The 23,564-nt window shown below is 39.7% G+C and overlaps 1 protein-coding gene across 1 annotated transcript; it reads left to right on the top strand.

Moving 5' to 3' along the window:
- Positions 1-495: 495 nt before the first annotated feature.
- Positions 496-23,339, top strand: cds2 (CDP-diacylglycerol synthase (phosphatidate cytidylyltransferase) 2). Its single transcript, XM_008287066.1, has 13 exons — positions 496-708; positions 9,039-9,181; positions 10,135-10,231; positions 11,268-11,365; positions 11,866-12,005; positions 13,659-13,717; positions 14,810-14,892; positions 15,090-15,177; positions 15,365-15,433; positions 15,732-15,884; positions 16,331-16,450; positions 16,765-16,868; positions 19,704-23,339. The coding sequence occupies exons 1-13, from the start codon at positions 640-642 to the stop codon at positions 19,837-19,839; spliced, it is 1,359 nt and encodes a 452-aa protein (XP_008285288.1). The 5' UTR covers positions 496-639; the 3' UTR covers positions 19,840-23,339.
- Positions 23,340-23,564: the final 225 nt, after the last annotated feature.

Raw genomic sequence — 23,564 nt, 5'->3', positions numbered from 1 at the left:
CTAAAAGTTACAAAATAAAATCGAAAATAAGGTTATTTTAGATTTGGAGTCTGGCAGCATTGTGTTGGTTGTACAGTTGTCCTCAAATGTATTCATACCATCCCATTAAGGAAGGGAAAAAAAACAGCTGTCATTGAAATAAGTTGAAACTGACAGAAGCAATGATAAATAAAAATGTAATAAAAATCACGACATTGCTTTTAAATTGTGGTTCAACAGAATTTTTTTTTTTAAGTTATTCTTTTCAAGCACAATTCAAAAGCAATGTCTTATTTCATTAAATTAGAATTTAGCGTTTTTTTAAAAAATAAATAAATAAATAAAAATATATATATATCTTGTTGCTTTTTTTCAGTTTCTAGTTATTTGAGTGACTATTTTTACCTTTTCTTTATGGAAGGGTATGGATAAATTTGAGGACGACCGTAGCCACTCAAAGAGACTTTTATTTTGAAAACCACAAGTTGTGTTTATGTGTTATTGCTGCAACTTTGTTATCGATCGGGTTCTTCGACAGAGAAGTGTTTCTGGTAAAAATCTAGCTGGGAGCTCAGCAGAAGATCTGTCAGTCCAAAAAACGAGTTTGTGTGTCGGAGCCACAGGACCTTCGCTGTTGTCGTTGGGCTGCGATCCGCTAAGATGACGGAGCTTAGGCACCGTGGAGCCCGAGACACCGATCCGCTCCAGCAGCAGCCGTCAGAGGACAAGGTAACGTTAGCCACGACTCGGTCCTGCCATTTACAGCCGCGGCTAACGCTAGCTAGCAGCTAACCGTTTCATAGTCATAATGTGTTATCGTGTGGATTGTGTGGCAAGAGAAAAGTCACGCCAGAATCAATAAATGATGTAATGTTGTTTTTCGGGGCACGGTCGCATACTTTAAGGAGTAACGGCTGTAATTTAAAAGCTCTTCTAAACCACCGAAACACGCCATACAAATCATCCGCCAAGCTACTCCTATTTTAGACTTGATTGGCTGAAGCGACTTACGGGCTTCCTGCGTGCGTGTTTGTTGCGAAAACAACAGTGAACCAAATGCAAAAGTTAAAATGGCATCGAAATGAGTTCTGTTATCCTTATCTTACATATGCCGATGTATAGAAAAGCTGTTCTCGTGTAACAAAAACCAAGAACAATATTTGTCCTGGCGTTTTTGTTCGATGTTAAGCAATGCATCTGTAAATTGTGCAATATTAGACATGGTTCTGGTGGGACGTCTTCCAGCTAGCACCATTCAACCTTTCACTGGGGCTTCATAAGCGTTGAAAAGCCTCAGGTGAACCTCTACATGTAATAACTTGTGAGGACATGTTTTTCCTGTTAAATGTGTGTGTGTTAGCTAAAGTTAGCTGTTGTCTTTAGCTTGTTTACTGTTAGCCTGCACCGTCGCTGTCAGTGTAGCAGCATTAGCTCGGCTGCTCTCACTGCTGTAATGATAATGACAACAACTGCTGCTGCTGCTGTGTAGCCAGATGTTAGGATCAACATCCAGTTGGAGTCAAACTGCAGGGACGTAAATGCGTCTTCTGTGTTGTCAATATGGGTGTTAAAAGGTGTGTAAGTGGGAATAGTGTGAGCCCAGGAAGGGGCGTGGTGAGTGTGATGGATGTGGCATCTAAGTAGGACGAGATGATTACAGAGAACTGGAGAACACATTAAAGCAGATGGGAGAGTAGTGGAGCCATTAGCTCCTGACATCAAACCACATGGGGCAAGTCAGTTTAGCAGGGAATCCCTCAAAGTTATTTGATTGATTTCTTGGTCGTGATGTGTTCCAGATCAGCCAACTTTGTCAGTTTGCCTGTCAGGTTATGCAATCAGTCACTTACTTGTAATCATCAGTGTTAGGTATTGTGCTATGTAGGTACTGTCACGACCGTTTTTAATGCTGATTTATATGACTGTCAGTGAAAAGAATTTGACTCTGACAACTTTATTTTTAAATGTCTTTATTTATATGCGCAACAATTTGGTTGATTACATTTGTATTATCTATCAATAGAGATTACAAAAGGAATACTTTTATTTGACAGTAGTTTTCCAAATAAAGCTCAAAATGCAGTCACCTGAATGTGTTGAGTAGAGCGCTGTCTCAAAATTTTAATAGTGATCTATCATTGAAGTAAATAATCAACCATTTAGATTTTGCATTGATGGCCTTTATTCAGAAATCAGCTTTTAAACTTAGCTTAAGGTCGTTGTAGGTCTGTGCTTACCGACTATAGATGTGGTGAAGATGCCTGTTGCGTGCCTTTGTGTTATTTGTGTTATTTTTGTCAGTAATGTGAATCAGTGTCAGATTTGCCATCTGATACTGTTTTAGTCTTTAGATAAACATATGTCTAGTTTCAATCAGTGACATTTTAGTTGAACTACTGTGTTTTTCGTTTGTATAACTTCTAAGCATTGTTAGGCTACAGCTGTCGCCATCTTTATGTATGATTACCATGGTTACAGGTCGTCTCCTCAGTAAATCCTGTTAACGTTATCGTCTCCAAACTGTGACTGTTTGAATGGAACTGCTCTCTCTGTCAGTCCTGCTCATTTAGTGTCAGTATCACCAGACAGCTGTTCTCGCCACTACAGAGCAGAACCTCATGCAATGAATGATCTCCTTGTTTATTCACTAAAATCCTCTTCACTGTTTGTGTTTAAACACAGAGCATTAGTACAGTGATATATTTATTTAGCGAACATGTAGAGGATGATGAAGGTTGATGGAGTGCTGTTATTAATCCAGGAACTGACTCATTCCTTCTGACAGAAACATGAAGGGATATCTGACATAAAGTGACGTTATATCCTCATCAGCCGTGTTGCATTCGTGTTCGATTAATGTTCTCACAACAGTTAGCTGGTGCCTGCGTGTTTGTAGTTCATCTCAGCTGCTTTGTTTCCACTTTGTGTCTAGTTTTCATTTGGTTTAGTTCAGAAATCTTTTTTTCCCCTCAGGATCAGACAACGTTACTGACAGACACATAAAGTAACTGGATGTCAGATGCTTCTTATTAACAGCAGTTTAACAGGTCAGCTGCCTCTGGACAAGAGAGAAGTTACAGTGTGTGCTTTCACAGACATTAACGGCTGCTGAAACTCTGTAATTTTCAAAACCAAGCTTCCTTACAATACAACTAAAGACCAACATTATTATTTTGGTCTGTCATTGATACCTCAGTTCTCCTGTAATGAGACCAGAAGTAAAACTGGTCTGCTTGCAGCGCATGTCCCCAGACCGTGAGAATGTGTTTTTGATATAATCCAGTGCAGGTGGCAGACCTTAGGTGCTGTAAACCGTTTATACTCGCACCACTCACATCTAGTAGCGACACATTTTAATGTTAGAACATTCCAAGACAGCACGAACACACGTGGTGATGTCTCCAACAAACCCACAGTTAAATGTATTGGCAACTAGTTTGATCTTCAGTCTTAGCTGACATACACTGACTACATAGATTATTCATTGCACCCCTAATGTCACGACTGAATAATTTACATGTAGGATTGATAGCAGTTTAATGCAAAATCTTGTCCTGGTTTAAACATCGTGGTTTAAAAGAACTTTAGGTGTGAACAGTAGCAAGCACCTTATAAGGTATTGTAGAAATGCGTGCTAATTTTCACGTTTTTGAGGTGAGTAAAGGCCATGCACAATGTCACACAGTCATCTGAAAAATGAAATTTATTGCTGCAGAAAGTTACTAGTGGATCCAATTTTTGTGACAAAGTGATCATACTAAATAAAAGGTGGATATAAAACAGCTTTAAAGACATCAGTTTATGGAATGGCGTTCGTTTTCAAGAGTTACTTTTTGTGTTGTTTTGAGTGAAAGTTTACTACTGTATGAATGAGTCTTTGATAGAACTACATAACCATTACATATGCCTCAAACTTTATCTTTTACGCATCGTCCGGCTTTGTACTTTTCTATTTAAAGACAAATAGCTTTCTCTCAGGGGATGTCAATGGACTCACACTAAACCATGTAGACCGTCTAAACACACGTGTGATCTTTGGCTATTCCAAACATTTCCAAACAGTTGCTCCCAGATATTTGTGTTTGATGAACTCACAGCACGAACGCAGCTGAAAACCTGGATCACAAACATCACAGTGAAGGAATCACACTTCACTGGATCTAAAGGATGTAAAATCCCAGTAAAAAAATGGCCTTTAACAGCTTGAACATGCGGATTGCACTAATGAATCGGACATTTTAAAAAAAAAGAAAGAACAAAAAAAAGAAAAAATACAGAGGCGCTGCTGCCTGTACAAGACAACATGAAAGGGGAGGAGTGTTTGTGTGAAAGGAGCGCCTATTTTTAACTCAAGCATCCTGAATGACGGATATTGTCTCCATAGAAACCAGCAGACGGAGATTCGGCCCGTGTGTGTGTCTATGTGTGTTCTTATGCGTGCCTCTGTGTCCAGCTAGTGGGGTTTGACAGCTATGTGACGGAGGAATAGGGTCTATTTCACAGGGCTTTGACATATAATTTGAAAGAAAGCTAATGACATTTTTACCGATCTTGGGAAATACACAGTTTTGCTTGGCTGAGTTAATGCTTAGAGACGGCGTCACCACTCTGGGAATCACTGCTTCGCTTTGGGACACTGGTGGAGAAACACTGAATCTTACAGCAGCTAAAGTGTGATCCTCAACCTCAACATGCAGACTTTAAAAAACCAGCTCAGTCGGGTGGCAGGCGATTTTAATTCTTTATTCTAATGGGAACCTTTTTTTTTTCTTTTCTTCTTTACAATATAGCAACATCAGCAGCAGTAGTGGGTGATCCGGCTAAAAGATTATACGACAATCTATCGCAGTCCACCATCTGAATAATATTCCTTCAGATTTTCGTGTTGTCATGCACACATGATCAGTTGTGCATGTTAGAGGTCAACCAATATGTTTTTTTCAGGGCTGAAATTGGTGCCAATTGTTAGTAATCAAGAAGACTAGTAACTACATATAAAATCTTGGTGTCAAAACTGAGAATGACAGAAACTCCAACAGTCCCTCAGCGTTGACAGGCTATTATTCATGATGTCTAACCAATCAGATGGGGCTGTGGACGGGACACTGCTTGAGAGCACAGAATGGTAACTGCAGACAGAGAGGAGGCCGCATCAGAGTCAGAGTAGTGCATTTTAAAATTATTCCTTTAATTGGAAGTCGGTTTTAAAAAAAAAAGATGAATATAAGATCTGCGAATCAGCCAAACCAATAATCTGTTGACCCCAAGTACATATGGTTGCCTGGATACAGAGCCTATTCATTAAACTCAGACTCTAAAAGCTCTGCATCCTCTTTCTGCTCAGATTTAACTGTGAAACTTCTGACTAGGTGCTGTGATTTATATGTCCACCACTCTAATGCTTCTTTCAGGATGTTAGTCCCCTCTCCACTATTCTTTATTGACCTTCCGTTTACAGAATAAGCTGCTAGGTTGCTGTTGTGCTCCTCCATGACACTGAGCTGCAACTCTAGTGAAGCTTTCATCCAGTGGAAAGACTCCAGATCCACTCTCTTGGATCTCAGCTAGCAGATGTAGTTGGCTGTCCGATCACAGGCAGACTTGGTGTAGCAGCACATGAACCAGTTTGGTTCTGGCTGGAGCGGCCCTCCGGCTCACAGTGCTGAGCAGAACATGGACTACTGTCACCAGCTGCAGTCTAAGACTGTTATACTGGAGTCTGACCACAGGATAAGAGACTCACTGGAGAAGCAGCTGAGTGGCATCAAGGACATAACAGTGACTTGGCCTGCACGTAGGGAAGCATAGAATGAAAGAGGCTGCTGGTAGCTGGTTAGCAGTAACTGAACCTTCAAAATATATAATGATGACACAGTGTCATCACCCCTATGGAGCAATATTATATTTTTTAATAGGAATCTGTTGATTTTGGCCGAAATGATAAAACAAGACGCTTTATGTTGCAACTGCATAATTTGGTGTCTGGTAACATGTCATCACAATGTAAGAAGTGTCATTTTAATGTGAAAGGGATCTTTAAGACATCTAATTATAACTAGAAACTACCAAATATACTGCTGTTTAAATTATGATATATTGTTACTTAAAACTAATCCATTACATTTTAAGAGGGTCTAGTTAAGGAAGGGACATAAAGTCCTCAAATAGCAATAACATGTTTGCTGTCAACATTGTGAACATACCTGTTTGGAATGGAACACAAAATATGCAATGTACAGTTACAGCACATATGAAAAGGCCTGCCGTTGAGGCAGAAAGCAACAAAGCAATGTTATTAATGTAGAAAATATCCAGCTGTAGTTATAAAGCCAAAGTGTGAGACTGAGTGGGCGTCACAGAACAGCAAGTCGACCATCTGCTGCATAGATGGAGGGGACAGAGTCCGAGCCTAATTTGGTCACCAGCAGCAGAGGGGTCAGTGGGGGGTAAAAAGTGAAAGGACGAGCTGACCTGAAGAAACCTCAGCGGAGCAGTAGCAGCATGTAGCAGCCACCGTCTGAAGACAGCCATCCTTTTCACTATTGTTACCATGGAGAGGCAGAGATCAGTGTGTTTTAAGCAGCCTTCCGTCAGCGAACAGATGGTTCTGAGAAATCAACAATATGGATGGAGATGATTTGGCGCAGCGTTTAGCCTCCCACATACAACCCTGCAGAGGCAGCCCTGCTCCTGTTTGCCTAATACAGTTTGTCCAGCTCTGATGTGATGAATCTGATGCAGTTTGTTCAGCCTTAACTCAGTGTTTGTCTGTATACATACCAAGTACTCTAACCAGAACATATATGTATTCTGAATTAAGTGACTCATCAGGCTTTAAGGAAGCACTCATCCATGGGTCGCAGGTGTTTGCAGTTATTTAGGATATTTACAGACTGCACCTTATTCCAAAAATATATTGAAAATTATTGTGTTCTTCTATTTTAGGCTACAAATGTTAGAACTTACCACTTACAGCAGTAGCCGAGCCTCACTACCAGTGCAAAGGAGCTTATTACTTTTTGGCAAACTACATCATTATTTAGTTTTACAGGTTATATAAGAAAATATATATTCAGGATCAACGCCCTTTATTTGTGACGAATGCACTAAAGCACCATGAAATTGTCTTTACCCCAGTTAGGCTCAGCCATGATAAGATGCCCCTGGGACAGACAGGGTTAGGGGCATTCTTAGTGTTCCAACAGTGGCTGTTTGGCAGTGCTGGGGCTTGAATCCCCGACCTGATTAATAGCCCAGAACCTCAACTATCAAGCCAAGACTGTCCTTTGTGAGAATGGAAAGCTGTACAGGTGTAGCAGCAGCAATAAATGGAGGCAGGATTTAGTAAATGGTCAGGTAACATCTCACTAATTCTCATTTACACAGTCTACACTATTCTAAATGTATTAAAGATATATATATATATATATGTGCAATTTTATTTATTTATTTTTTCAAATAACATCCTAAAACTCCTTAGATGTAACTCTATAGCATAGCTTCATCTAGAATGTGCAGATCTATGAAGTCCACTCCTCATTCCTCCATACTCACTGCAGCTGAAGCACACCAGCTCATCTACATGTTCAAACCAGAAGCTGATTCTGAAGAACAGTAATGATACAATAAGTTCTACCAAAGTCCCACAAAATTGGTTCTTGGTTTAGTTACCTATGAAACCCTGGCTGGTTGAATCTTTTTTTTTATTTTTATAGACTATCATCAGTACACTGCCTTTTTAAGGTGCAAATGCTCAGCTATTTGGCTCATAATGTGTTCTCCAGCATGTAAAAAAAAAAAACATATGGACATGTTACCAGGGTACAAAACTTGATTTTCATTGGAGGGGGTCTTTGAGGGGGCATTACTTTAGCACTTTAATAACAGAGAGAGCGTGGCGACCCAGTCAGCCAGAAAGCCAGTGTAGCCACCACACATCTTCAACCAGAGGAAAAGGCAGCATTAAGAAACACCTGTGTAGGTTTACAGAGCCCATAAGTCCTGTCAGTTTGGTTCTTTATAAAGCAGTTTTGTAATGAAAAGCTATTTTACTGTAAAATGGTAGGATTTGTTTTTTTATTAAATAGCATCTATTGTTAGTTTAGGTTAATTTGGTTGCATTTTTGGTAAAATTTTGAGTACCAACTAGTGTAATTTGTTTATTTTAGTAGAAAAAAACTGTATAATTCAAACAGTCATGTATTATGTTGTTTTTTTTGTTGAGTGTTTTAACATTTAATAGGTTTAAAAACGACTGCATTTTTGCAGTGTCAGTATAAAGCTAATGAATGCGGCCCGATTGAGGACCTAGCAAAACCAGACAGAAGTACTTTGATGAAGTGCTTATAGTGTAAGATTTGTAGTTTATGATAAGAAAGCTTCTCCAAGCAATAGTGCATTAAAGTGCTTAAAGACAGCATATGCCTGGGTTGCTCCTATTTTCTGCATTAGTCGCTATCTCTACATTTCTAGTGACACTGTTTGAATTAAAAGTGTCATGATTAAAGTTACTGTACTCAGCTCAGAAAGTTTAGACTACAGTTTGCTTCAAATTAACCGAAGTAAGACAATGAAAATGTATGTAGAGGAAATTTCTCAGCCAGAGCAGCTGATGTTTTTTTTTTAGCTGTTTTTGCAATACAGCACTGGGGGAAATTGTGCAAGATGAGTTGTGTGTTTGAGCTGTAAAGGCCGACTGACACCTTGAGCCATCTAACCCAGATACCACATCATGTGATATCGCTTTGAGGCCGGTCGTCATGTAAATACTATTTGCTTATAGTTTGACTGCTTACTAGGTGACATCATTTACATTCCTTCAGCCGCTCTGTGCTCCTGGAAATACGTAAGCACAGGCATGTGTCATGCTGTTGGATTGCTCAGAAAGAGCAGGGAAATAGTACTACATTCAACCGGGATCTAAGATGAAACTACCAAAAAAATCCAATAATGACTTATGTTTCTTGTGTTTCTGGTTACGCTTGTTCTGCTTCTGCTACAGAACTATATCTCTGCTGGATGTCAGTGCCTTAAATCTCCTCTGTCTGTGTGTTTGTCAGGGTTCAGACAGTGAGCTGAAAGTGGAAAAAGATGGGGTGTCAGACACTGAGTCCAAGGTGGATTCAGGGGTCCCAGAGGTGCCAGTTCCCCCTGATGACACCCCTGAGGTTCTAAACAAGGCTCTTTCAGGACTCTCCTCAAGGTATGCTAAGTGTTGGAGGTTTGTATGCAACAATACAGTACGCCTGTAAAGATGAGTCTTCTGATCCTGGAGAACATTTTCAGTAATATTTATAGACCTCCAGTATCTAAGAAAGCAGTCTGTGTTCTGAGGTAGGACTACATGCTCTATTTCCATCAGTATCAGAAGTACTTTATTGATCTCCAATGGGAAATTACTGATGTTACAGTTGCTTCCATTCAAAGTCTTGGAAGTATTGACATTACAAAATATATAGATAAACTTAAGCAGAAAAATCCATTCCTCTATCCATTATCTATACACCGCTTAATCATCGCTAGGGTCGTAGGGGTTGGGGGATCGAAAAATATGTTGTAAACCTAAAAACATAAGTAGAAACAGTATAAGCATATCTTAAAATGTGCATTTTCTAAGAGAAAAAATGTAAGTGTAGTGTATCCTAACCTGCTAACCTAAACCAGAGGGCCATGTTTTGACTTTACTACATGTCAGCTCTGCTACACATGTGGAGGTGTCATGAGTCAGACAAAGGAATTCCTCCTCACACATAGTTTCCTTTGACCAACAGATGAATCACTGAACTGTAGGATGTGTATTAATGGCAGATATCGAATTTGATTTGTGTGTATGGGTATGATTACACTATTGTTTCGGATGCTGCAGTTATGGAAAACACATTCACAGTAACGCAGAAAAGAAAGTCTACACAATATCCATCAAGAATCACAGAGGTATCCACATATATAGGATGCAAATAACAGATCTGATGTATTCTACACCTGGCCGCCTATTAACTTATTTAATTTATTCTTATCACTATTATTTATTTGTTTTTGCCAATCCATTATTTCATTCAAATGTTTGTCTCTGTTTTTCTCTGTTTGTCTCTGTTTGACCTCCTCTGTATTTCACTGATCTTTTGGCTAACAGAAGTGTTTATGTGTTTTGTTCAGATGGAAGAACTGGTGGGTACGAGGCATCCTCACATTAGCCATGATCTCCTTCTTCTTCTTCATCATCTACTTGGGCCCCATGGTGCTTATGATGATAGTAAGTACAAGCAACAGTAATGGTACTGTACAGAAGCTCTAAAGTTTACCGGAAACAGAAAATGGGAAATTAACAGTCTGAGCTGTTTTCTATTTTAACATATTTATGTATTTTAATCCTCCCTAAAACCTGCCAGTGCTTTTGAAAAACAAACAAATTTATCAGAAATTCTCACAACTTTTCAGAGCTGGAAACGGTAGAAACAGAAAGAATGATCAGATTTTAAACTTTATTACAGTTCTTGAATGTGTAAGTTTTGTTTCTCCTAGGAAAACAATGAAATCTAAGCTTAAAATCATGATTTTATCAAAATCATTTTACTGTAAGTGTGTCATTTAAAAATACGCCCAAAAAAGGTATTTACACCGGGACTTTCTCAATGAAGTGTAGGCTGTGTTTACACAGAGCAGAGAGGAGATAACGAGAGATTAAGAGGAAAGTATGCATACTTCATCAACGAATTATATGTAGAATGACTCAAAAACAGTTGTTGTCATCATGGTGACATATTTGATGATGTGCTGAGTAGTGGGAAAAACACGAGTTAGCATCTGTGGGCACTTAGGAAATGTTGTATATATTTGTTTTCATATCTGTTACACTGCACAAGCAATTTTTGAGTTCTCTACTTCTAGTCATTGTTATGCTGTTTCCATGGAGGTGCAGGACTTTGTATTGCAGTGAAAAATGAGCCTACAATGACAAGAGATGTGAAAGGAACCAAAAACAGCCAGGCACTTCCTGGGGTTCAGAGGGTTAAGGTGCAGCACAATTCATTTTCTCAGTGAGTTCACGATACTCTATGCAGTATGTTCAGTGTAACATTGACACACAAAGGAAAAACCTAATCTCATGGATTAATGGGGATCCAGGCTCTCTAATAACATGTAGGATCGCTGCTCTACTCATCTGGGAATTCCCTGAAAATAGGCCTATCAGCCATTTTGTGTCAGTAGGACACTGTGCTGGAGGACACACACACTGAGTTGTGCTCTAGATTTTTCTTCCCCTGCTAACACAGTGCTTCTCTGTGCAGGTCCTCTGTGTTCAGATCAAGTGCTTCCACGAAATCATCACCATTGGCTACAGTGTGTACCACTCCTACCACCTGCCCTGGTTCAGGACGTTGAGCTGGTGAGGAAACCAACAGACAGATGAAGTTGCACATTTTACAGAGGTGTCATAAACATAGCCATTCTCCATGTTGGCTTCTTCCTTATTATGTTGTCTCATGTTTTATTCTGTTGCAGACGTCCTGAGGTTTGTTTTCTGGCCTGTCTTTAAATCTTTAGTACCTCTTAGATTAATAAATCAATCAGCAGAAATAGTGTGAATCATCAGTGATGTTTGATTTTAGCAGTAGTGGTGTACAGTGCGGTGTGCTAGATAGCAAAGCCCTGATGTCCACCATGCCATGAGCCTGGAAAACCTGATAAAGCTTTTAGTTTGGAAGAACAAAGCCTTTTGCTGTCTGCTGTCTTTCATGGGGGGAAGTCGGCTAAGTGTATTCACATGATGGCCTGAATGTCTCAACCGTGTTGGTTTTGCTGCAGGCATGTTGAATTCAGAATGTGATTAGCTGCCGTCACAACACTGTGAGATGTGTACATTTGCTCCAACCCTCTGCCCTACAGGTACTTCCTGCTGTGTGTTAACTACTTCTTCTATGGCGAGACTGTGACAGATTATTTCTTCACACTGGTGCAAAGAGAGGAGCCGCTTCGCATCCTCAGCAAATACCACCGCTTCATCTCTTTTGTCCTCTACCTCACAGGTACAAACACAAGAGTCCAACTGAACATAAAAGTCTGTCTTCATATTGGTGTGATAATCTGTGTAACAATGAATGCTGCGTTTTCACAGATATGTTTGGATTTTTTTTATGTGCCACATTGTAACACCAAGAGCCACAAAAACATTTATTCATTCAAGTTATTTAGTAGTGACTTGAGTAGCACCTTTTGCTCAAATATGAACTAGTGCACAAGATAACAGGCTTTCATTTGAAGGAGGCTTCTATGAAAGACTTCATTTTTGTTCTAAATCTGTCTACCTAATGTGGGAAAATCATCATGTCTTAGTGTGAAGATTCCTTGAAATCCACTCCATTTGGTCTGTTAAAGTTCCTCCATTAGACTTATAACAATAGCTGTGTTTCTGTTATGTATTTTTATGCATATTTCTGAATTATTGCATCACAAAAAGTGAATTGAAATGGCAGCATCTGACAAATTTAGTCAAATTAAGTTTTTCCAGCATTTCAAACATTCTCTTCAAATTCACTTGACAGTTCAATAGAAACACTGCTAGTGTGGTAAGAAGAGACTCAGCACTACAGTTGAACTATCGCAGTACAAATTGCCTTCCTGCGCGATTCAAATCCTCTTCAAAAGTTGAAATTTTGAGTGTGCGTGTTGTTAGCCCGGAGGTTGTTGTTTCCTGTAGTGACGAACACGGTAGCACACAGATAGTAGAAGAGAAGGAAAAAGACGCCTTCAATGAGCAGCCAGTGGCAGGCTTTCATCTGCATCTTGTATCCCATGAGACTACACCGTCCTTGATGCTTCGGCAATACTGTTAACCTGATATTCATGTACATAAAGCGTATTGAATTAAATTACAGTTGACTGAATTGCTGTTACACCCAGGCGAGATGCCGTCCAGTTATTCAGCTGATCTAATTAGAAGAGATTGCATCAGGATTTTCTCTCAGCAGATGTTAGTGATCGATTTTTTTAAAGCTTCAACTGGGAAATAAAAATAGGTCCAGTCAGTAATTAGTGTCAGTGATCTCAAGTTGTGTATGTTCTTTTGTTCAGAGTTGGCTATTTCAGTCCTTGTGTGAGCCGCAGAAGCCCCACATCCTGTGCTGCAGGTTGTCAGTTAGTGATACAGTTCTACTGCAGCTTCTGGCTGATGCCAAACAGGATGTGGGGAGGAAGGAAGCACCCGTCTGTTTTTACCTCTTGCTTACAAGATACAAGGTGAAACTGATTGGCTCAGCTTTTTTACATGTCTGTGAACAGAAAGGTTTGGAAGCTAATGCTGTCATAGCTTGAAGTGACAGGAAACGATCAGTTCTGTGGAGTTTTGTCATGTAATGCATGTTACATCTAACCTGCAAAAGCTTAAGTGTCAGTTTAGGAGTCCAGGAAGCTGGGCCTTTCAGGATGTCTCTTTTTCTGTCAGAGATATTCTTTCCTTTACACTGCCCATACCTCACCTCACCTCAGCCATGAGAAACCATTTTGACCCTGAGCTACTCACAGCACAATTAACTGGGCTTTGTTTGAAGTAGGTCAAGCTAAATTTAATCATTTTGGCCAAAGATGACCTGGATTCTGATTCTCGATTCTTAATTCACCTCTTCCTCTTTACCGGCACCACTCGTCTCTGTTTCAGTTGTTATTGTCTTTTGTTGTTGCAGGCTTTTGCATGTTTGTGCTGAGCTTGGTGAAGAAACACTACCGCCTCCAGTTCTACATGGTAAGTGGCACCCCGCCTCCTCCTGAAAACCCTCCTCCAGAGACGACTGGGTAATTGATGAGGCTTGCTAAAATACAGGCCCTCAAGTAAATGGAGAAGTGGGCCAAAGATTGCTCTAATAGAAATGTCTGGCACAGTCACTCCAACTGTGTTTGGTATATTAACCTCAAACCTATCCTGAAACATCACATCAGTTCTATGTATAAAGAACACTATTCGTACCCTACGTCATAATGAGACACAAGACAGGAAATATGTCTTTTGTTGCCAGGTGGATGACCATTTTTGCCCCTTTTTTACCCCCACATTTCCAGTCTCACTGTGGATTTAATCAAGCTATTTTCTGATCATGTTTTAGCTGTTACACCCAGCATTTGTCCTGCCATCACTGTGCAATAATTTCATCACCAGGAAATAATGATGGCCCGTTCAGACAGAATGTAGTTTTGTGTCCAGTGCACTGCTCGAAACCATTTCACCATTTAGCGTAACTGCCATCAAACCAGAAGCTACAGTAGGAAAACATAGGCTAGTATAAGTTGCATGAACCTGCTTGTCCCAATAATGCCAGTCAACTTTTTAAAACTTTAAATTAGCTAAATTGGAATTGTGCTGTTATCAAAATGTCAAACCAGTCACTGGACATTCGTCTGTTAGTTGGACAGGACTCAGCTCAGTGGAAAAAGCAACATTGCAGTGAGTTATTCAGACCAATCAGGGGGAAAACAATAAATATTTCATCTGTTATAGTGTAGGTAATTCCCTTACATGCTCCTCAGTAATCTCATCCAGTCAGTAGTTTATTACTGTTACAGAGATCCTCTGTAACTTTTTTTGTGATTCACAGGTGACCGTTTCTTGACCTAATCCAAGACATTAAGTCAGTAAATGTAAGAAATTAGTTCAAATTACTTTTTTCCTGCGGGAAATAGCTGCCAATTATGTATCTTTACAAGTTTGCTGCCCCATTATAAAATATAATCAGGTGTCAATGACTCAAATAATATTCATAGTGACAAGTCAGTCATTATATTGAATATAAACATATCCTCGTGTAGACACGTGGCTGAGCTTGCTGTAATGTCTCCACAGTTTGGTTGGACCCATGTGACCCTGCTGATCGTAGTGACTCAGTCCCACCTCATCATTCACAACCTGTTTGAGGGGATGATCTGGTAAGTGCAAATCTCTGACACTGTCCAGCTGAACATAAGAGGCAGAAACAGGGCTTCTCCTCTCTGATAATGTCTACGCAAGGAGTAGAATCTAATTGTTTCGTAATTAACTCATCTTGATTGTGTCACTATAATCCAATTGAGGTACTTAAGCAAATGTAGACAATTGTGATTTAAGCTCTTCTTTGTCCACATAGGTTCATCGTGCCCATTTCCTGTGTGATCTGTAATGACATTATGGCCTACATGTTTGGTTTCTTCTTCGGCCGAACTCCACTCATCAAGGTTGGTTGTTAGAATTATTCTCAGTAGCTGCTGAAACGTTAAATGCAAACTTTACGGAGAATTATTTCCTAACATCTAAAGATTGTTCTCCTCGTGAGTGTTTTGATGTTTATGCCACAGCAGGTCACATCAGGATTATAATAGTGTACTTGGTGACATATTAATTCTTTGATTTCGGCTGTTGCAGCTGTCACCTAAGAAGACATGGGAGGGATTCATCGGTGGACTCTTTGCCACTATTGTGTTTGGCATCATGGTACTATGTGCTTTTATTTCTTTGTTGTTTTTGTTTCATCATATCGTTACTTTTGCCAGAGGCTATCTACAATATGTTAGCAATTAAAGGTTTGCTGCAGCTCTGTCCACCTGTATTAGCAGCTTTTAATATATTTGTGGTTGTGAGCTCCCAGTCAACAGGAGCACAGCAGCAATAGCAGATAACTCTCAGCAGTTCAGTGTTCCAATATATGTTTATCCCAGTACACAAAAAGCTTAAATAGATCAAAGTGACAGTGAGGTGACTGAAGAATTACAGAATCTCCCTCCACTCTCAGCTGTCCTACGTCATGGCCGGCTACCACTACTTCGTGTGTCCAGTGGAGTTTAACAACGACTCCAACAGCTTCGAGAGGGACTGTGAGCCATCAGAGCTTTTTCAGCTGCAGGACTACGCCCTGCCTGGCATCCTGGAGTCTGTCACCGGATGGGTAAGACTGTAGGCTGCTGCAGTGTCCTCTCATACTGATATTGGGTATAAACAATATACAGTGTTTAAACACAATATTTGGTTCCAAATTGTATGGTTTTCTTACAAAGATTTTCATTGTGTGAAGTATTAATGGACTTTTATTGATCCGTTGTAAAGGAAAATGTTAACCTGCTCTTTTTTAACCTGTTATGTCTAAATAATTGTACAGTCAGTCATACATAAAGCTTTTTTTTCCCATCAGCACCTCGCTGGTAGTCCAGCTCATATATGTAGGATAAAACTACTAAATTCAAAACCAAAAAGAGGACGGCAATTTCGCCCTTCATATGGCTGCCTTGACCTTTGCAACAGTTGGCCTTTGCTAAAATGTTTAAATGTTGTTCACAGCTGGTCTGTGCTGAGTGTGTGGCTGTGTTGTGTAACACTTCCTTCTTGTCTCCACAGACCACAGTGCGTCTATATCCATTCCAGATTCATAGCATTGCTCTCTCCTCCTTTGCCTCCATCGTGGGACCATTTGGCGGCTTCTTTGCCAGCGGCTTCAAGAGAGCTTTCAAGATCAAGGTATCGATGTGACCGTCAACCCTCCGGAGCTAGTCAGCATATGGGCAGAGCCAGTTCATTTTCAGTCAGCTGCTGCTATCTAAGTGTTAAAATCACTGTGCATGGTCGTAGAGGAAGGCAACCTTATGTAGTTTTACATATTTATAGCAAAGCGGTTAGGGTTAGCTGTGAGTTGTGTTTGATTACTTACCATTTATTTTATGAATATGCTCCATACATATACATTATTTACAAACTTCTTTTATGACCGTTGATGTCTGTTGTCCACATTCAGAGCACAGTGTAAGCTCATGTGCTGTCTTCTCTCCTGTCAGGATTTTGCCAACACTATCCCAGGTCACGGTGGCATCATGGACAGGTTCGACTGCCAGTACCTCATGGCCACATTCGTCAATGTCTACATTGCCAGTTTCATCAGGTAAAAACACAATGCCTGGAGATTTTTGTGTGTTAAAGTGATTTTGCTTATTGTCAGATTTTGTCCTTGATGCCCACACAGACACTCTTATGCTCTCAGCAACATGCAGGCTTTTCAACTTTTCAGGTTGCCAGGTAATTGTAGTTTAACTAAAGTTACTGTTCTCTGCCTGTACAACATGTTTGTAAGGTTGCTAACATTAAAAATGTGCACGGGAAGGTGTTGAGCTGAATAAGCAGCACCCACTTTAGGTTAGAGCTGAAGCAATATGTTCCGAAAGAAAACTTATTCTTTCATTTCTAGCTAATCTTCAAAAAGACAATTCTTGCTGGCATGTTTAATCAGCTGTAGTTAACTCTGATCACTGTTGATGACGGCTAAATACATGACTTTGTGCTGCTGAACCAGTGTTCTGTAATGATGCCAAAAAAGACTAGAAGCTACAAGTTACCTGTCTCAGGTAGATAGCATTACTCCTATATTACATCATGACAGGATCATCTATACAATCAGATGAATCCGTTCTTACAAACATGCTTGAACAAACAAAAGAGTTTAGAATTATGCTTACTGGTTGTAGTTTTTTGTTAACAAGAGAAAATGGGCATCTGGATGGAGGAATACTACACTTTTCTAAATTAATTATGAAATAATACAGAATATAAGATGCTCTGCTGCTCATATTTTATTTGCAGTTGCTAGTACAGTGCTACTGTAGCTTATTTGTACTTGGTGACAAACAACTTCAATGCCTAACTTCAGATAACTGAAAAACAAATACATCTGGTCCACATGGTCTTCGTGCCTCCTTGCGCCGTGGTTGCACTGAATGTGTCATGTTTGTTGACGGAGCAGCTGCTGCATCACTACACCTCCACTCCAATCAATAAGTGGCTACAACAGGCATATGAACAGCGAGTACATGTTGTGTATTTGTGTCTCAGAGACACGCTCTGCAAATGTAAAAGCACAGTCTTCTGTTTATATTCTTTACTTGACTATGTGTGGCCATTTTTACACATAAGTGGGTCATAAAGTGTGAGCATACTTTTTAAATTAAACTCCAGGAATACAGGAAATGACCTGTTCTGTGGGGTTTCTTAGTAGCTTCTACTGTAGTCTGTGGGTGTTAACTCACCCATATTACGCAAACTGAAAGAACTGACGACACAGCAATCCTAAAATGCAAGCTCTCTGTCTTGTTCCACCATAACCACTCTACACCTTATATACACTGCAGGTGTAGTCAGTAAAAAGTTATGTTCCATGGCACATCCACTGTGTGAACAGTCTGCTTATGTTTTCCATCGAGTGTAGCCACAATGTCAGGACAAGCTTTTTAGAGTCATCTGGACTCATGAAGCAAATTTTCCGTGTCTAAGGTAAAGAGTTAACATTAATGGCATTCATTGACGAGCAGCAGAGGCCACTACCTCAACAACCCAGCTGTATTCAAACATTAACTTGCAGATATCCTTACAAGCTACACTCCTGACATGGTTGTTAAAAACTTATTTGAAGAGCTGGGTCTCTGAGACTGACAGTGTTGTGTTGACAACACAGACTGTCAGAGTTTCTGTTACTTTTGGACAAATTTGTGCAGAGGTCTTCCCTTCAAGAATTTGCCATTGATCCTGCTCAGGAATTCAACCAGCTGTCTTCTCTGCAGGGAAAAGCCAGCAGTAATCCCTCCTCCTGCACATGATCATGTATTAATGTCACGTGTGGACGGAGAGGAGGGACTGTTTTCTGTTGTCAGTGTGTTTATGAGGCAGAGTGAAAGCACAGGGCAAGGTTGGCGATGTGAGTCAGTGTTGCTCTACAATACAACTAAGTTTCAGCCATTATCGGAAATTAAAAAAAAAAAAAAAAGAAAAGAAAATGAACATGATGTGATGTGTACATGATAAAAAAAAAAAAAAGAAAAGAAAATGAACATGATGTGATGTGTACATGATGATATTGTAGCATGCTACCATGAAAAAAATAATGTATGGTGAATACTGCTGGGTGGAGGAAGACTTTAACCCTCTGCATCCCAATACCCACCAGCAGCAAGACATGTTGTGTTTGAAATGTCAAAATGACAGCATTTATTAAAACCAGAAACTGTAAAACGGAAACAATCATCACATCTATACATTTCCAGTGGTCCTTAAACTAATCATGTGACATTCTGCTCTGTCTTAAAATTTTTAAGCTTAAAATGGTTATATTTCATTAAAACTATTTTATTCTCCATAAAAAAAACTACTTTATTCTACAATGCTCATACAAATATTTACCAAAAATAAACAGTTTGCAAAAGCCAAAAGCCAAAATTCTGTGCTCCTCTGTGAGAAACCATGACTGACTCAGTTGCAACCAACAGTCACAAGCCAAAAATTCATTGACTATTTATTGAACAGCAGAAAAGTATGGAATCAAATAACAAATGTAAGGAGTAAAATATATACAGTCTGTAGATCCACCATTTCTTCCAGTGTTGGTAACACCTTTGAACACATAGAAATATGTTGTGCATGTTGATCCCAGGTTCTTTCATTTTTGTAAAATCCATAATCAAGGACATTCAACTTTCATTTTTTCTTTTTTAAAAAAGTGATTTTTAGCATAAAAAGTTGTACTGAGATTTTTAAGTTCTTTCTCCTTCTATCCATGGTTGTGTTGTTACCATGGTGATGCAGGACTTTGTATTGCAGTGAAAAATGAACCTTCAGTGAGTAAAAGTGTGACAGTAGCAAAAACTGTCCAGAAACTGGTTGGGGTTCAGGCCAATTCAGCTCATTTTTGAATAGAAGATTTGTGTCTGACTGTCTCTCCGCCGTCTCTCAGGGGCCCAAACCCCAGCAAGGTGATCCAGCAGCTCCTGGCCCTCCGAGCTGATCAGCAGCTCCACATCTTCAACTCGCTGAAGGCTCACCTGACAGAGAAGGGCCTGCTGCCGATGCTGGAGGAGGCCGCCGCCTAGAGACGCCCACAGCAGCTCGCCCTGAAGGGAGGGGGGAGGCAGAGAGGAGGGCAGCACCCAGGGGCCCTGAGCGGCCCCGGAGCTCTGGGAGACTCGCAGTGCTTTGTTTGAGCGAGAACACATCCAAGAAAAAAAAAAAAGAAAAGAAAAACACAAAAAAAACGACAGCCTTGGGTCATTCCATTTCATTTGGGTATGAGAGTCGTGCGTGTTTGTGTTCTGTGAATCTTGTTTCTGACACTAGTGTTATCAGGTTGAGTTTGTGAATTACTGTACTGTTTTCCATTATAGTCAGCTTCTACCTATTAACACTGTTAAACAAAACGTTGGTCAGCTGTACATTTCTACCTGAATACAGGATATCCTCTATATACCTAATAATGTGTGTTAATATTTTATTGTATGTTTTTTTTTTTGTTTGTTTGTTTTTTTTTGAATGCACTGCTCTCAACCCTGTTACTCACTGTATTCTTACTTGAGCTGCACCTCCCCTCCAAATTTCACTTTTTAATTTTCTGTTGTGATTGTTTCTATTTATACATAGATGGTTTTTATATTTGGTATGTTCTATTATATCTTAATGTTGTGTCTGTTTTATTCAGGCTGAATTCACCTTTGCCATCTGTTTCTTGCGTTTCATTTTGTTTTCTCTGCCATTCATCCTGCTTGGCCAAATCATTAACATTATACGATCGTGCCGAACTATAAAGTGAACAACTAAATGACACTCAAGTATTTGAATCCGATAAACCTGACAACTGTTTTGTGTTGTAGGGAGAAGTTTAGTGTTTTATTCTGAATCAAAAGATATCTCTGAAGGCCAGTGCGACAGACACCAGCACCCTTTTCAGCATAACAGCCGCAATCTGTCCTGGTTGCTGTTTAATAAGAAAAGAGAACGCTTCCCTGAGAGTGAACAGTCACGTTGTATGTTACGTTCTGTGTTCCATCTTTTTTTTTTATCTCTATCATGGAGCTGTAATAGCTTTTACATGTGTTCAGCGATTACTGTTGAGTTGTGCTTCGTCCTTGTCACATTGTTGGCCTGAGATTGTTTGTAACAGCAGGGTACAATGATGGCTTCTGCACTGCCATTCTCTGCTTCTGTGTGTTGTAACCTTGCCGTGTTCACAGCACAGACACAATATATGTTACTGTCACTGGTCAACTTGACCTGTTAAAGTGGCCAATAGCATTCTCCTGCATGTGTTCATGTTGGACTTTGCCAATACAATCACCTGTGTACATATCCTTGTTCATTCCCAGAGGTTTTGCAGCAGGATTCTTTGATATTTATGCTACTGGCAGGTGTATGTTTGATTTGGTGATGAAATATATAAGCTGAAGCTTCTTCGCTGTTGGGTTTCTTTGTGTTTGTCAAGCCTTCAAAATGAATTTCACTCTGTCTGTAGTTTTCTTGGCAGAAGTTGAAGAGGCATTGCACTGATTTCTATACATAAATATCATTTCTCATAAAGAGGAATACTCAACATCTTCACTTGCCTGATTTGTAGTAACTTAGGGACGACAAATTGCAGTGGAAAAATGTGATGAGGGACAATTAAATTAAAGATGCTGTTGAGATGCATTCTGGGGAGTGTGGTATCCATGTGCTATCTCTGCTTCTGCTGCAGCAATTTTGACAGTTCCTTTTTAGTCTGACTCTTCTAAGTTTTCCAACTTTAGGGAACTAAGTTGCAGGAGTGTTCCCTTTAAACTGCCAACACATTCTGCTTTGTTGTTTCAGTTTGAGTTTTCCACCATGTTTTAATGACATCTACTTATATTTTTCCTAAATTAATGACTTATAAACTCACAAAATGATACAGTTGGAAAGCGACATTTGAAATGTCCAGTAGATTCCAAAAGACAACTTATTAATATCAATGTGGTGAATCTGCAAGGTTCTTTATGGTTGTGAAGAAAAGACACCATAGACACAGATTCAGCTGTAAACATCCACCGCACTTACAAATCAACCAGTCAGCATCGTGTTTGTGCCTATTTATTGTTGTGTTTCTGTCCAATCAGAGAAAGAATGGATTTATCTTTGTCAGTGAAGCTAGATAACGCAGGCAGAACTGTTTCTATACTCAAGAGTTACAGGACAAAACAGCAATATGAACAATCATACAGTAGTCAGTGTAGCAGGGATGTGAAGGTCAGTACCGAGTGTCTCCATGCTAACCATACAAAACAACTTATTGTTGTGCCGTTGTCTGCGTACTGTTAATTACTTCTTCACTGAGAATTTCTTTAGAATGAGTTTCCCACCTTAAATTTCCTCTCATCAGATACTGTCCTTAAACATTTCTATATTTTTAAGCAAAGGCATCTGTTTTTTTGTAACCCAGAATCAGCTTTTGCTTCATTATGGCAATCCATGTTTAAAAGTTGACCTCAATATTTTTTCATAAAAAGAACCACTGTAAAAATCAAGCATGGCTTTACATGTTGTTCCCATGTTTGAATGTCACTTCATTCACATGTCTGTCAATGTCGTTCCATTCATGAGTTTTGTGTGTGACATCTAACCGGTCTTAATTTTATCTTTCTTAAAGTATTTATTTTATTTACTGTAAGCAAATCCAACCTTTTCCAAGTTACTATATTGTACATTTATTAAGAAGATGTTTAGAAACATGTTAAGTGTTCTTTAGTATTTTTGGTTAGAGGAATATTTAAAGTGTTAATATTGCCATATAGGAAAGAGTATTGAGATAGCAGAAAAGTATTTTCTCTGTCGTTTCTCGCTGTGACTTTAGTGCAGTTGGGTGTTTTCTAGGCTCGTCCCCGGTAGCTGTCATGTGTCAACTTCTGTGTCACAGTGCAAGTCAAATGCTTGTTACTTGTGGATGCCGTATCGAGTGGTTTCCGGAAAGTAACTCAAGGACTGGTGTCTCAGCAGTCGTAGATATCTTTGCTGCCTCCGTGGTGGTTTGAGGTTTTTAGCTCTGCAGCTCTGTACTGCCATTTCTCTGCCTGGTGTTACGGACGGCCACTAGAGAGAGCTGGAGCTCCTGTGCTCGGCCGATCCGCAGTAATGCTGATGTGGAGACGTTTGACTCTTTGTTCCTTCTGCTTGATACATTCCAGCACCCCTGAAGTTGAGATTTGCTCACAAGGAGGCAAAATATAAGGGATGAACTTTAAGTAAATTAAAAAAAAAAAAAGAAACCTGACTTTCTTCCCCCCCAAGGCACATCTGTGCCACTTTAATGAACACAGTGCCACTTTGCTGTAGTGCATCTTGCCCAGCCAGGACCCTCTATAAGGAATGTATGGGAGTTGTGTCTGTCCCACATGCTGTGTAGGCTCCCCTTTGTGGACATTTTATTTTGTGCTTATAGATTCTCCTACAAAGCTGTATAATTTCAGTATATAATTATAAAACTGTGCAATGGTTTGTGTTGAGTTGTCTAGAAAAAAATAAGCTGCACTCTTTGATGCTGAAATGTGCTTTGCCTTGGTTCAGAGAAAATTAAAGTTATACAAAATCATGTGGTTGGCTGTGTGACTGAGTTCTTTCCTCTTTGTCTTCTTCCCCATTTTGAATTGAGTTGATTCCCTTGCATCCATCTTTATAAACATAGTTCATTTCTTTATTGATGGACCAGCAGAAGACATTTAAGCTTCAGCCTTCAAGTACACTTTTGTAAGTGGCTGTCTGAGCCGTGTGAGTCTCACTGCAGCCGGAGCTGTGAGGCAACGTGCTCACTGAAGGA

This window comes from Stegastes partitus, unplaced genomic scaffold (assembly GCF_000690725.1).
Source record: "Stegastes partitus isolate 25-593 unplaced genomic scaffold, Stegastes_partitus-1.0.2 Scaffold485, whole genome shotgun sequence".
NCBI lineage: Eukaryota > Metazoa > Chordata > Actinopteri > Pomacentridae > Stegastes > Stegastes partitus.
Note: the sequence above shows the minus strand (reverse complement) of the source record. Positions and strands in the feature narration are given on the sequence as shown.